The sequence below is a fragment of the Hydra vulgaris genome, chromosome 05 (genome assembly GCF_038396675.1).
Source record: "Hydra vulgaris chromosome 05, alternate assembly HydraT2T_AEP".
Lineage (NCBI taxonomy): Eukaryota > Metazoa > Cnidaria > Hydrozoa > Anthoathecata > Hydridae > Hydra > Hydra vulgaris.
Genome location: NC_088924.1, coordinates 12,767,906 through 12,784,539, shown reverse-complemented (window position 1 = coordinate 12,784,539; position 16,634 = coordinate 12,767,906). Strand labels below are relative to the sequence as shown.

At 26.2% G+C, this 16,634-nt stretch overlaps 2 protein-coding genes across 2 annotated transcripts in view; both read left to right on the top strand.

Moving 5' to 3' along the window:
• LOC136071867 (serine/threonine-protein phosphatase 4 regulatory subunit 2-like) overlaps nt 1–11,930 on the top strand; it is a 30,798-nt gene extending 18,868 nt beyond the window's left edge. The window contains exons 4-8 of the mRNA XM_065797408.1: nt 540–658; nt 1,631–1,724; nt 6,716–6,780; nt 10,724–11,040; nt 11,689–11,930. Of these exons, the coding sequence (XP_065653480.1) occupies nt 540–658; nt 1,631–1,724; nt 6,716–6,780; nt 10,724–11,040; nt 11,689–11,774 (681 nt within the window). The 3' untranslated portion in view covers nt 11,775–11,930. The remainder of the gene's footprint in view (nt 1–539; nt 659–1,630; nt 1,725–6,715; nt 6,781–10,723; nt 11,041–11,688) is intronic.
• Nucleotides 11,931–12,312: 382 nt separating this feature from the next.
• LOC136079972 (heme transporter hrg1-A-like) lies at nt 12,313–16,472 on the top strand. The gene is made up of 2 exons (XM_065796631.1): nt 12,313–12,689; nt 16,247–16,472. The coding sequence occupies exons 1-2, from the start codon at nt 12,371–12,373 to the stop codon at nt 16,396–16,398; spliced, it is 471 nt and encodes a 156-aa protein (XP_065652703.1). The 5' UTR covers nt 12,313–12,370; the 3' UTR covers nt 16,399–16,472.
• The last annotated feature ends 162 nt before the right edge of the window (nt 16,473–16,634 follow it).

Below are 16,634 nucleotides of genomic sequence, written 5' to 3'. Positions count from 1 at the left end.
ATTTAACTTTAGAATAGAAGTAGGATATTTTTGGTTTCCACACAGATTTAAATTAATTAAAATTCAAAAGCGTTTTGTGTTGAATAAAAATCTCTGTGCAAGAGAGCAAATGATCATACTTTTATTTAAAAGTTAAATTTAGCGTGAGGTACTTAATGGATGGCCTCTAATAAAAAGCTTATATAAAATTATTCTATATTTTTTAGAAAGAAAAAAAAATTACTAAATTGAAAAAGATATAAGTAAAATAGAGAAAAAAAAAATTAAAACAAATGACGAAAATATATTTTTTAATAAAAACTAATTGCAAAGATGTTGAAAGCATTCGCGATACACCTAATTTGAGCCCCTGTACTCAATATTTATGCTTTAAGTAAGTTAATAGTTTAAAAGGATCATTAGTAATATGTTAAACATAATTTATTAAATGTTTAGTTTTTTTCCCATTCTTTATTGTTAAGAGTATTAAATATATTATTGTTTGATAATAAAATGTATTAGTAGAAAAAAAAGTAATGAATAATGTTTTTTTTATCAAGGTTATGTCAGATTTTCTTGAAACAAATCAGAGCTTAAATTCTGCTAATAAGGAAGAAAACTTAAATGAACTTAAAGCTATTAAAAGCAAACTTCTTGAAACGTTTGATCGCTTTTTAAGGTTAGTGTTTTAAACATTTCATTCCTTTTTAAGGTTAATCTTTTTTTAGGCAAAAGTTTTCTTAAATTTGTTTAAAAAAAACAACTCATTAAAGCTTTTTTTTTTTTTTGAGACAAAACAAAAAATAGTTTTTGAGCTTCAAAAATATTTTGATATTTTTCTAGTTCAAAAGTAAAAAATTTTTCTTTGCTTTTTTTTTTTTTTCAAATTTTATATTTTCAGTTTCTTTTATAGAAATTTTTTTCGAACAGCAAAAAATATTTAGTTTACAATATATTGAAGATCATCTTACAATCAAGTTCATGCCACAAATATGAATTAGAAATTTAAATAAATTAAATATCAGGTTCTATTCTGATACCAAGTTTATTTGTTGCAAGTACTTTTTAGTTACCAACCCTCAAGTGCTTTCTAGTTATCAACCCTCCTCATGTTTCCTCAAAATTCTTTTTGAAAGTCCTCAAACAGCTCAGTTGGTTTATTTCAATTCAACTTGTTTAGGATAAATTTAAAAAATTATGGTGTATCTAGTTAGTTTAATAAAACGTAAACCATGTTTATTCTCACCCAATTTGTTGTGGAAAATACAAAAAAAAGAAAGCATTGAAATTTGTTTAAAATTTGAGTTAAATATTTTGACATTTGTTTTAAACCCTATATTCCATGCTTTAAATGAATTTTATTCAGGCAGTGGTTTTTATTAACTTAAGTTAATAAAAACCACTGTGGTTGACCACAGGTTTGAATTATTTTTAGACTTGGTAAATGAGGATATATATATATATATATATATATATATATATATATATATATATATATATATATATATATATATATATATAAATTTTACAAAATCAAATGTTAGTGTTGATTGATAGGAATGATTTGCACAACTTTGATAATATCAACTTTTATTATCTCTCTTCAAGCTTTTGTTATTTGCTTTAGCTATAATAAAAACATTATTTCTAGTGCTCCATTTACATTACAAAGACTTACAGAACTTCTACTCAATCCTCACAAGCATTACAAAAGTACCTTAAAATACTTTAGAGCTTTAGAAAAGGTATTTATATTTAATTGATTTCTAGTTCATATTATATATATGTATATATATATATATATATATATATATATATATATATATATATATATATATATATATATATATACATATATATATATATATATATTTATATACATATATATATATATATATAAATATATATATATATATATATATACATATATATATATATTTATATATATATTTATATACATATATATATATATATATATATATATATATATATATATATATACACATATATATATACACACCGATATTTCAGGGAAGAACCCAGACCTATTTTGGTACCGCTGAAGCAAAATATGGCGTTCAAAAAAAAAGGATCCAAAAAATTTTTCTTTTTTCTTTTGCTTCTATGTATTTTGCTTTTTTTTGCTTCTTTTGCTTTTTTATTCAAAATAGGGAGAAAAAAATTTGGTTTTAAATGCAAATAGTAAATAACTAATTTTCTGTTTATTTTATCAAGCTCATTTTTCTTCAGGATAATGAAATGGATTACAAAGTAATTATGTGCTAATGTTCAAAACCGTCATTTAAATTATTAACTAAACATTAGATTTTGAAAAATTATTTAAAATTTGTTGCAAAACTCAATTTAAAGGCAATGCACTGTTAGAAAATTTTAGGGTGTATCATTGATGAAAACACCCGAAAAAATCCTTTTGAGGGGTGATAGTACATACCAATGTGATATCATTCCAAGTATTTTTCAAATCCAGGATTGGCGTCCGTGAGAGAAATTTGCATTTCAATGTTTTCCTATAATATTCATAATTAAAACCCATATTCTTGATTGAAAAACTTTATAGAACATTGTTTTTTTCTGTATTTCATTCAAAAATTATACATTTTGCAAAAATAGCAAAGCAACACATGAATAAAAGAGGCTTCTAAGGACTAGTTTCAGAAAATAAATTAAAAATAAGCTTCTATTCTACTCTACCAAATTTTTTCTTCTTTCTGTTTGGAATGCCATTACACTAACTAAATATGCTTATTGTTAAAGTCAACAACACAGTTAAGCAAATGCGTTCCATATTCTGGGTGAATTGTCTGCCTCTTGAACCGTTGCCAGTGAGGCTTAAAATTTGAATGAAATGCTTCTGTGGCTTGTTCACTATAATGACCAAGACCTTTATGATTCTGAGAGATGAACTGAGACACATGGAAGAATACAGCATGAACCTTTGGTGTGATGGTTGCAGGAAGATCATGGTATGAACTTCTGAAGTTTTCAATGTGTTCTTGGTAATTTTTATCAAGCTGCATTCCAAAACAAGCCACGACCACCTTTTCAAACTTTCTGAATGTATCAATGAATGGAAATGCTGCAAATGCAGCTGCAGCTTCAGTCTTTTCCTGAAGAATGTCTACATTTTTCAACAGCTTTTGGCAGTGGTTTCCTTGAAAATGTCCACCATGGAAGGGCTGCATAGGGATGTTTAATGCCTCAGGCCAAGTCTTGCATTCTGGCCAAATGTTAACCAAGTTTATGTAGAGATGGTTGACAACACCAAAATCAAGTGAAGTTCCATGGGTGGGATTGCATCCAGAATGAGGGACTCATCTGGGAAGTTCAACAAAGGTGAGTGAATGACATTTCCAAATTGTTTAGCTTTTTTCACATCATTTCCATGAGCAATGAATTCTTGGTGTGCTTTTTTAATGCCTCCAAATGTTCTCAAAGAACCACATAGTCCAAGTTTTGAAGAATCAGTATCACACCAACAACATGTATGTTTACTGGCATGGGATTGAATTCCACAGATGATATTTGCAACTTTCATGTCACAAGACAAAACAAAGTGAATTGAGTTTGACTGTGTCAGTTTCAAAAGGTTGTGTATGTTTTCATATGTTTCTGGCATTCCTTCAGAGATGGCAATTAAAAGCTGTTTTTTTACTCAGGAGTCTCTGAAGAAAGAGCTGCCAAGCTTTGGTGATTTTAAGACTGGACTTGTTGGTTCTGGAGTTGTCTCTAGAACACCCAGACTCATCTTAAGAAAGTCTCCACCCCCATCAGTTCCAATCTTAACAAGAGGCTGATCAGAAGCATTTCGTGCAGGTAACACAAACTGCAGTAGGCTGGCAACATCCTTGCAATGTACAACTTCTCTGATTGTATCACAATTGGAAAATTTCACTTTTGAAACAGTGAAGTAGTCATTAAGCAACTTTCCTTGTTCTGAAAATATTTTAGCAAAGTAAGGCTCTACAACTCTTTGAGGGCTGATGAAGTTTAGTGTTAAAACAAGTTGTTTCATGCGATTGTTGGATAACCCTGTATTAAGCTGAACTTTCACCAAGCTTTCAGCAGGAAGTGGTTCCTTGAAAAGTTGAGTTGGTGCTGCTTTTCCTAAAACAAAATTAAATATTTTTTTAAAAATTGAATGGTGGATTTATGAATATTGGTTTTTTAAGGCATAAGCAAGAAAATAATAATTTCTAAATTAATCATATAGGACATACCAAGTTTGCGTGGCAATTTTGGACCTCCATTTGCTTGGCTAAGTTGCACAGTACCATTGGGTGATAAATCATGTGTTTTCAAAACAGAAGAAGCCACAACACAGAAGAAATGCAGTATTTGGTTGTTTAATTCATTTTTTTTCAAGCAATGATTTCATTTTTTTCTGTTTTAAGCAACTATTTAAATGCAAATTTCTCTCATGGATGCACCTTTGGTGTCTTCTATTGCTAACCTTAGTAAGTTGACCCGTCTTGTTGCAGGGGTACAATGTGTGGTAATCCTGGTCCAACTGTTGTCAGACAATATGAACATCTCTTATGAACTGTGGGAGAGCTTCTCTCTGGGACAACATTGCTGGTCATTGGAAATGGTGTTTTTCCATTGGTTTTTGCAATTTTGCAAATGATGCAGATGGAATCAGGTGAATTTTGTGTGTGTTGTTTCACAAGGATGGAAGAAAAGTCATAGAGGTTAGGAAAAGGCTTTGTAGCCTTTCCTTCATCAATTTTCTGAAGATGGGAACGACAGTTTGTGCACATCCCATGTGGAAGTCTATCATCATTTAAGTCCAAAAGTTCTGGTGAATGTTTTGTCAGTCTGCTTATCAGAAAGAGTGTCAGTGATCGGTCACTTTTTGACATGCAAAGAATGCAAACATAGTTTCGACACTCAGTGTGAGATTTTGCTTTGTTTGGCATTTCAAAACTTTAACTTCTTCATTTAAATTTTTTTCAAAATAACTAAAAAAACAAAAAATTCAAGTTTAAATGTAACAGAAAACAATAACAATTTTGACAAATTTTAAGCTGTTGGGCTGTGGCAAATAACAAAAAAAAACACTCAGTTTTTATCAAGTGCAATTTTAATGCTTATCTGTTTCAAAATAAACCTTAAGAAATGCAGTATTTGGTTGTTTAATTCATTTTTTTTCAAGCAATGATGATTTCATTTTTTTCTGTTTTAAGCAAATATTTAATTGCAAGTTTCTCTCACGGACGCCAATCCTGGATTTTAAAAATACTTGGAATGATATCACATTGGTATGATATCACATTGGTATCACTCCTCAAAAGGATTTTTTTGGGTGTTTTCATCAATGGATACACCCTAAAATTTTCTAACAGTGAATGGATTGTATGAAAAATTTATTTTTTTGAAAGATATAACAATTTTAAAATATTCGTTCAGAACTTTGTTAACTTTTGCTTATTAGCAATGATGAGTCAACTGTTTTTAAAAAATAAACAAAGGCAAAAATTTCAGTCATAATAACGATGCAATAATTGCACAAACTTGAAATGAATGAGCTTGTGATCTTTAGCTCGCCATTTTATTTTATTTAAAAAAAAACAAAAAATTGAAACAAAAACTTTTTTCAGAAAGTTTTGTTTCTCTTCAAATTCTTTTTGACTTTAATAATAAAATAACAATTACAGTAACATAATAAAAATTTTAATTATTTTTAAACTTAAAGGTCTTTTAATTAAAAAAAAAATCTTAGTAAATGTAGCTTATTTAACATACATAATTTTTTATCATAAATTTATTTTAATCATTAAGTTAAACGTATTTGTCTTAAATATTTTAAAGGTGCCTTAAAGCACTGTAAAAATTATCAACCTTTAGTAAAAATTAATTAAATGAACATATTTGCTAATATTTAAATCAAAATTCAAATTAAAATATTAGTAAATATGTTTATTAAATGCTTATGTTTTGTATTTGATTAGTTATCATCTATATAATATATCATATTGAATAAAGACAATAACTATTTGAATACAACAAATTGATAAGCATACTTACTATTACTTTATTTTTGTAAATTTGTAAATTGATTGAAAATTGTTTAAAGTATTTTAAACATTTAATAACTACTAAACTTAAAATTATTAAAAAAAAATTTTAATATTTTAAATGCGGTAGTGGTGTAGTGGTAGAGCGCTCGCTTCATAAGCGAGAGGTTCCAAGTTTGATTCCCACCACGTCCCTGGTAGAACCGCGCTCAACTTGTTTCTCCGCGCAGCAGCCCTGTTCGTCAAGGCTCATGTTTCAAAGTTATAGAGTTGAGAGAAGGTGATAACCACAAGTAGCCTCCTCATCTGTAGTGGCCTTCTCGGCTTTGGGGAGGGGAATTATTAAAAAAAAAAAGTTTAATATTTAATATTAAATATAGTTGCTAAATGTTTTAAATACTTTAAATAACTTTTAACAAATATTTACAAATTTACAAAATTTTACAAATATGTAATACACTTAATATAATATATATGCAACTTAAAAGCTAATTAAAATCTGAAATAAAATAGTTTTTTCTTAGTTTGATTAATTTTCTTAGTTTGTTTAAATTCTAAAGTCATGTACTCAGAGATTCCTTTTAAATAAAAGATGAATTTTATATAAAACTAAACAAGGTGATCACATACAAAGTGATATTTGTATGTGATCACCTTGTTCTTTATTTTTATACACAAACTTAAAATCATATTTATTTTAGAATATATTTGTTCAAACCACAATAGAGCCTGTTTTTGCTGAAGACGTAGGAGTTAAATCTCTCAGGTAAGATTTTTTGCTTTACGATAAGATAAATTTAAAGTTAAGATTAAATTAAATAATAATAATCAAAGCATATAAACTAAAGAAATTTTTACTTTTAGAAAAAAATATTCTTACAAGTTTTTTTGATGTGTTATTTTTTTTTTTTTACAAAAATGTTTTAATAATTAGTATTAATTTTTTTTATTTGCAAAATTTATTGCTTGTTGCAAAATGTATTGGTTGATGCAAAATGTATTGGTTGTTGTAAAATTTATTGTTTGTTGTAAAATTTATTGGTTGTTGCAAAATTTATTGGTTGCAAAATTTATTGGTTGTTTGCAAAATTTATTGGTTGTTGCAAAATTTATTGGTTGTTGCAAGCCATTTTAAACTTTAGAAGTTATCATATAGTTTCAATTAAACCACTAATTTACAGAATAAAGAAAAAAATATTATAGTCAAGAAATATAATGTCTCCCCGTCGATTATATATAGATATTGAATTTAATTTTCTAAAAAACTTTCATTTTTTTAATTTATTCTGATTCATACTTTCAAAATGAGTATTACTATTATTATTTTATTATTGTTATTTTGTTTGTTTGAATTAAAATTATTTTTTTTGTATGTTTTATTTTATAACAAATAAATTGTAATTGCGTCAACAAATTACGTCAGATCAGACCAGTATTTTTTTTTAAATACTGGTCTGATCTGACGTAAAAGGTCTTTCAACTTAATTTCGTTTTATTAATATTACGTTTGGGTTTTCCCTTCTGCAATAATTTTAATGTAGAAGATAACCTAATATAAACTTTTATAAAACGTATAATAACCAAATAAAGATAACACGATCAATAAGTCTAACTAAAAGTCTAACTTAAGATTTATTTTATCATAAACGTAAGTTTTACAATAACAAAACTAATATAAGTGCAATAAATATAATGTAGGCAAATTTAAAAATTTACATATTTTCATATAACATATATAAATATGTAAATTTTTATATACATATATTTGAAATTTCATATACATATACTTTAAGTTTATAAATTTTAGAAACAGCGAAAATAAATTACATTTCACTGTAAATAAAAACAAAAAATTTTAATGGAAATAAAAGTAAAACAGAAAAGTGGTATTTTACGTTTAATTACAATTTTTATTTTGTCAAAAGTCTCAAATTGAACTAAAATGCTTAATATAGCGCAAATATTTTTTTTTTAAAAGGAGAAAACCCAATCTCATTGTGTAATTGTGCCAATCTTTTAAATTTTAAATTTGTGTAAACTAGCCCACCACCTATTGAAATGTTGCCAGTCATTTGCAGTGCCCAAATGTCACCAGACTGAGTTCCCAAATTTATCCAAAATCGCTAGTTTGATCATATGCTTGTAATATATCTGGATCTAACTTATCATTGGAATGAGCCTTTAGTCTGCTGACAATGCTTTGAAATTTAAATGACAATTAAAGATTCTTAATCAATTACAAAACTCGCAACGCAATATTGTTGCTGGTAAAATTGGCTGTTAAAATTGACAATCAAAATTTTACTGAAAAAATTTGATTAGGGAAAATTTAATTTACATGTCACAGATATTTAGTAACAAAAACAAGGAAAACTAGTTATCTCAATTCAATCTGGTATTAAAATAAACAATGAAAGGAGAACATAGATTAATTCCGAGTGATCACGATCAAGTTAAAGCAAGGAATCTGAGTGTGGTTTTGAAGTTAAAGATGTTTTGACCAGATTTATTTAAAATAACAAATTTTTTCACTTTTTGTTTACATCTATAAATTTTGAATATTTTTGTGAAAAATCTTTATAAAATAAAACTGCATTTTTTACTCTTCTATTTTAAAAGTTTATTTAAAATTAATTTAAAAGTTAAAAATGAATTTCTATCAGTAATTCGCTAAAAGAATGGATAAAACGGGTTAAACAATGTTAGAAAATTTATAAATGAATTTTAAAACTTCCATAAAAGTTGTTATTCTGAATCTCTAATATAAACGATCTTTTTTCCTTAACTGTAGTTCATTCATATCATATGAACACACTCTCTATGAGTTTTTTTACTTCTAGCTATACCATTTAACCAGCTTGGGGCTTGCAATGGCTTTAAAATATTAACTTAACAAAACTCAATTATTTACTGAAAATAATTATTGCAATATTGTTTAATTTTCTATATTGATAAATACCAACCCTCACTCTCAGACAAGATTCAAAAGCACATTGTAAATGTAATTGAACCTGCTTTATCTGCCAAGCTTGAGCCACTTTCCTAGTGTCGTAATCTCTTTCTTTTTACTATAAACCTCAATTTCTCACCCATTTTCATCTTTTCCTGACTCAACAATACAATCTACAACTTTTGAAGTTCTCAGTTAATTGTTTGCTCTTTAAACTTATCCTTTGTTTTCTAGTTACTCATAACTTAACAGTTATGCCATTGTTTAATAAATAGTAAATGTATGCATAAATTTATACTACATAAAGTATAAGTTTTTCCCTAGCCCCAGCTATGAACCCCTGGTAAATCTTATAATTTTGCCTGGTTTGTAAAATGTCCCTTTTTAGCAGGAGCCCAAGGCCCTGGTTACTTTTTACTTGAGGGAGGCTGTCAGGGCTTTTCTTATTACTCATAAATATAAAAAATAGTATTAATAAGATAAAAAATGATATTATGAGGACTATTAGGCCAATTGCAAAACAGAGAAGATGAGCTTCGACTAAAACAAAAAAGTTAGTTTTTTTAGTATGCATTTATTCTTTTGTTTTAATCAATCTTTAATCAAATTTTAATCAAAATTTAGCCTAAAGGTTTTTTTTTTATCATTCTCTTTAATATGAACACAACATGTCTCGGTGCTATGGGCGTTTAAATTTTTGTTAAATTTAAATGATAATATTTAAAAAGATAAGTCTTAAACCACTTATCTTTTAAAAGAGATATAAAGTTTAGTTCTAACATTAAACAAAATATATATATATACAGGGTGACCACAAAGTATCCGCACAGATAAAGAGCTTAATAAAAAGCATGTAGAAAGTATTTGGAACACAAATTTTATTTTAAAACATTTATTAACTATAACAATTATGATTCAAAGATTGAATTCGAATTTTCCTCCATCAGCAAAATAACAGGCCTGTAGGCGTCTCGGGAATGCTTCGACGGTGGCGAGCAAGTAGGCAGGGTCCAGAGAATCCCAAGCTTTCAGTAGTGATTTTTTTAAACTTTCAATATTTTTATGCGGCTTTTGGCATGCCTTTTCTTCTAGGACGCTCCAGACTGAGAAATCCATCGGGTTAAGATCGGGGCTCGATGGCGGCCATTGAGAAAAGTTGATAAAATCAGGAAAAGTTGCCGCACAAAGGAGAAACGCGCACCATTCTAAAAAAACCAATTGAACATAGTTTACAAAGTATATAAAGTAAAGTATATAAAGTTTATGACATAATATTAACCAAAAACAACAAATAAATAAGAAAATACATAAGTGCTTTTATGCTTATATTTTCACAAGATGAAACCGTCTCGTGTGCGGATACTTTGTGGTCACCCTGTATATAGATGAACATTAAACGAAATAAAAAGTTGAGAGATTTAAGAGATAAAAAAAATTTAATTCTAACATTAATAAACAAAACTATCAAAGATTGCATCAATGTTGGTATAATTCATGCTAATTATACTAATATAGCTTGTGTTTTTTTTAACATACCATAAATTAATATATAACATTTATGCTATTATAATTTATCTCATTAACTTATGTTGGCATGATTTATATTAATAAAGTTCTTCTTTTTTTTCAATTACCTTAATTTATGTTTGTATTTTTGTTGTTATGACTCCACTTATATTTTATGTTTTTGTAATTTTTTTTTAATATTTGTTATAAGACTTTATTAATATTTTTTAATGATTTGATTTTTTACTCTAAGCCATTCATTTTATGAAATTGGAAATCTCTGTGTTAATGGTTTTGCTAATACTCAACAATCTGAAGCAGCAACTAATAAGTCAAATACTATTGAATATCAAACACCAAGTGATACGATTTGCACTTTAGATGAGTCAAATAAAATATTAAATCCAAAGACAGAGTTTCAAAATGATAACTTGTTAGTTGAAAACAATTCAAATTCTGAAAGTTGTAAAATACAAAACCATAACAATAGTTTATCAACTAATGATAAAACATTTGATGAGAAGCTGGATAAAAACTCTGCTCTTGTAATGGCTGAAAATAGTGCTCTAAGTATGTTGTTGTTGTTATTATTATTTTCATTATTATTAGTTATTATTATTTAAGAGTGATCTCTATTGCATATAATTTATTAATTAGCTAATTTATTAATATAAAGCATCAATTTGACAGAGCTAGATATTTCAATTTATTTTATCATTAAATTTCAAATAATAATAATAACAGAAATATTTTAGTTCCTAATTATTAAGAGACTTCAGCTAAGCTTCTTCAACTCAATTTCGAATCATTGCTAAAAAATTTTCATCCTTATGTTTGATTAAGTAATTTAATAATTTATTTAAAAAATAAAGTTTATCGGATTTTAAGCTTTAAAGATTTAAAAACCTCTTACTCATGCAACCTCAAAATCAAGCTAAAAGTACAATAAAAGTTAAACTGTCTTACAAGTACAATAAAAGTTAAATTGTCTTACAAGTTCAATGACTTTAATTTCAATATCATGAAAAGTGACAAGCAACATAAAAACAAATTGAAAACTGGCTCCAATTAGGAGCTGAAACATATTTGTCAATTATTAGAAATTTAATAAAATAAACATGAATATTAAGCTTTGCCATGTTTTATGTTTATACATTGTTTTCATTATTTCTACTACTATCTTTATCATTATTGATGCATAATTAATTTTTATTTAAGATGAATCCAATGCGATTAATTTAGAAGCAACAGAGCAAATGATTACAGATAAAGAAGAAAAAGCATCAGAAAATGAAAAAGATTAGTTACAGAACAATTTGTTGTGCTATTCAACAAAAACATAGTTGACATTATTTATAAACTCAGAAAATGATGGTTAAACACCAATATGTTAACCATCAAAATGGTAACCATCAACATATTGTATAATAATCAATGAAATTCTTATTACTTTATTTTAATTAACCTTTTTATTTTATTTAAACATTTAAATAAAATAAAATTAAACTTTTTTTTTTTTTTTTTCTAGACATCCTTAAAATTGTTTGAATCTTTTAAAAATATTTAGAAAAATTAAAATCTTCTTTTTTGTTTATTCTTTTTATCCTTTTCTAGATAAATGAAAATTTATAATATTAAATAAATATGTAATAAAAATATGTAAAATAATTTTTTTAATTTTAATTTAAATATTAAAACAAATTATTTCCAACATAAAACCAATGAAAAAGATTAAGTACAAAACAAAAAAGTAAACAATGTTACAAAAAAAATTGCATTTCCTCGTAAATCATATATTAGTGAATGCTTATTTATTACTATTGTTGTTGTTGTTATAGTTTTACATTACTATTAACTGATATTAATTAATGAAATGGTTTTAGTGTAATAAATATCAATAATGAGAAATTATCATCCCACTGGATTTTGGTTTTATTTTCGGCTAATTTCAGCTCTTATTGGAGTTCTTGTTGGTGCATCGGCAAGTGCAAGCTTTGCAATGGTTTTTGATAACATTCATTGCTCAATCTGGGCATTTACTTCTTCTGCACTGGCATTAATTGTTCTTATACTGCACATTGCCGTGCGACGAGATGTGGCATATTCCATTTCCCCTAAAAAATTTTTGTTATGTATGCTAGTTGGAATAATCTTTGCAGTAATTGGTTTTGGTGTAATTGTAGGATACCTTATTAAAGGAATTATTGACAAAGAATCAGGTGATTTTTTTTGTTTTTTTGTTTTCACCTTTTTTTAATTACATTTTTTACAGCCAAGTGAAATTTAATTGGATAAAATATTAGCAAGCAATGATGTAAAAATAATATGGAATGTTTTTTCTCTACATCAAAAAAATGTATAATTGAAATTTAGTAGTAAAAAGTCATTTTATTTTGTTTAATTTTGTTATTCATTATTTAGTTTTATTTTATTTTTTATTATTGAATTTAATTTAGTAGTGAAAAGTGAATGTAAGTTGACTTTTTTTCTTTGACACAAAAAATAAAAATTACTATTATTATTAAAACTCAAAGTAATTACTATAAATACTAAGAACACCACAATTTTGTGTAAAGTTTTGCACTAAACTGCAATACTATTGCCCTGGACTGCAATACTGTTGCACTAAACTGATACGCTATTGCACTAAACAAAATACTATTGCACTAAACAAAATACTACTGCACTTAACAAAATACTACTGCACTAAACAAAATACTACTGCGCTTAACAAAATACTACTGCACTAAACTAAATACTATTGCGCTAAACAAAATACTATTGCACTAAACAAAATACTATTGCACTAAACAAAATACTACTACACTAAACAAAATACTATTACACTAAACAAAAAATACTACTGCATTAAACAAAATACTACTGCACTAAACAAAAAATACTACTGCATTAAACAAAATACTACTGCACTAAACAAAATACAACTGCACTAAACAAAATACTATTGCACTAAACAAAGTACTATTGCACTAAATTGCAATACTATTGTACTAAACAAGATACTATTGCACTTAACAAAATACTATTTAATATTTATAATAAATAAATAACAAGGCTGAGGGAAAAAAGTTTAAACTAGGGGTGTCCCGGATAAGCTATCCAGCCAGATATCCGGGCCAGATTAGAGTATTAACGGGTGATGCGAAAGTTATCGGACAAATCCTAATTTAATTATTCGAGCATAATAATTAGTTTTTGTGGTTTTATGCGTAGGCATAAACGTTCTATAAAATATAAACTTTATTATTTGAAACACAATTATTTAAAATGAGGTTAAATGCAGCTGAACGAGAATCTTTTCGAAAGTGATTAAAAATGTTTTTTGTAAATAAACCTAATATAAAAAAAAAAAAAATTGTAGTTCATTTTGAAAAGGAAGGATTTGCTCAAAGTACAATATATGATAACCTAAAAAGACTTGAAACTGTTCAATCGTTTTCTGATAGAAAGCACCATCTTATTTTTTTATTATCCAGTTGGATAATAAAAAAATAAGATAAAATAGTTAGTAAAAAAAAGTGTTTGTTTTTAAATAAAACTATGAAAGAAAAGCAATAATGCTAAATAATTAATGTGTTAAATTTAAATGTGTTAAAAAATCAAGTTAAAGTACTCGTATACAAACAAACAAAATTTTATACAAAAATTCAAAATTCAAATTTTATGAAATTTTAGTAATTTCAAAATTCATTCTGTAAAGCCTTATTTTTTTACCGAAACTCAGATTTCATCTTAACCCCTTAACAGTGAATGACAGTTATATCTGTTGAAGGTAAGGTGAAACTTGTACGTGAATGAGAGATCTAGCCTTTGATGAGTATTTTTTTTTAAAGACTGGCATCTAAGGCAAAACTGAATTAATTTTTTAGTTTAGAATTTTTCTCACTTGAGCAGAAAAAATTATAAAAAGCATTCAAAATAATGGAATCAAATTAAAAAATATCTGCCATGAAAATAGTGTTTCACTGTTAAGGGGTTAATTTGTCAACCTTAACCGACCTTCACATACAAGCCTTCTCAGGAATGCCAAAGTTATACAATACTTTATATTTTTTTATAAAAGAGAATTGACTAAAATTTTTTACAAATGAAAAATTATGTCAAACATGGATTTTTTCAATTGCTTAGCCAACCAATGTATGTGTATGTATATATATATATGTATGTATGTATGTATATATATATATGTGTGTGTGTGTGTGTGTGTGTGTGTGTGTGTGTGTGTGTGTGTGTGCATGTGTGTGTGTGTGTATATATATATATATGTGTGTGTGTATATATATACATATATTTTTTTTTGTTTGTTTGTATTTTTTTAGTTTTTTTTTTAATTTCAATCACCTCTCAAGGCCATGAAGGCCACTTCAGTCGAGGAGGCTACTTTAGTTTTGATTACAACCCTCTCTCAATTCTATAACTCTGAAACACAACCTTAACGAACAAGGCCGCTGCATGGAGAAACAAGTTGAGTACACTGAGCTACCAGGGGCGTGGCAGGGATCGAACACGGAACTTCTCACTTATGATGCAAGTGCTCTATGATTACACCACTACCACATAAAGCATTATTAATTTTCAATGTAACTTAGTATAAAGTTGCCATCAGAATATCAGCAACCTTCTATCAGGCCTTAATTTAAAGCGTTACGCTTAGAGCGATTTACGTACGCCTTAAGCAATTTTATGTAAGCAATAAAGGATTTCGGTTAAGCGAATTTTTATCATTTTTTAACTTTTAAATTATTCTATAAGCGGTAAAATAAAAAAAGTAATTAATTTTAAAAAAAGTCACATTAACTTTTAAATGATTTTTATATAAAAATATGTGTTACAAAAGTTTGAATGATAACTATGTTTGATATAAGCGCTATTTATTAATGAAAAAAACTCAAATAAAATTTAAAGTTTATTTTTATTTTGTTTTTTATTTTATTGTAATAATTGATTTTTTAAGCTTGAAGCAAAGATCATAAAAACATAATATAATTCTGATAAAAAATTTATGATTTTATTTAAAACTAGTTTAATAAGAATATATAATTTTGTTCTGATAAAAAAATATATATATAATTTAATTAAGATTTTTAAAATGATTTCATTATGATTTAAAATATATATTTGAATTTATTAAAATTAAAGTTAATGCTTGGGTTTAACTGTCAAATTTATTTAAAAATATTACTAAATATTATTCAATATTGAAATTTTATTTGTTGTTAAAAAAAAATTAGTTGTTGTTTTAAAAAATAATTAGTTCATTTTTATTGCAATTGTTTTTTTGGTTTTCCTTCCTAAACATTTTAATTTTTAATAAACATCTGCATCAAAAATTTGCACTAAGCGTAAGTTAAACTTTTTCATAACGCAAGTGAAATTGCAGCAATTATTTTTTAATAAATGATATATACAGCAATATAATATTATTGCTGTAATTAATATTATTGCAGTAATTTAAAAATGTCTTTAAAAAATAAAAAAATTAGAGGGAATTTTATGATGTTAAATATCGCATTAAGCTAATGATTAAGCATTTTTTATTTAAAACAAGGCCTATTGTATTAAAATTTTCTTTGGTGTAAGTAAGCAAATTTGAAGTTGTTTTAAAAAAATTGGTAAAATCAGTTTTTTTTATTCACAATTTTTTTCACACTTTTTTAGCTGTTGCTTTCTTTAATTGTTATATTGATTTTTTTTTAACTCGCAATTTTTATTGTATAAAATGTTCATAATTTTCAATCTAAAAAATATATTTTAGGAGTTCAAGTGAAAGGAAAGTTTATTGTAACTGTATGGGGATTTATGACCTGGAAATGGGGTTTCTCAATGTATTATTTTGCAAATAACTACCATAAAGCTCTTCTCGCTGCCAGCACTGAAATATTGTCTACAAATTCAATTGATGGATAATGAAGAATGATTTTTTAATTCTCATATAATTTTTGTTATGTTTTTTTTTTTTTTTTTTTTTTTTTTTTGTATGATATTAAAAAGTTAAATTAAAAAAGTTGACATTTGCATAATAATGTTATGTAAAGTTTATGTAATTTAATATTTTTATGTAACATATTAACAATATATATAACAAAGGATTTATATATTTTGTTATGTTATATGACGTTTATTTTAGTAAGTTTTATATATTA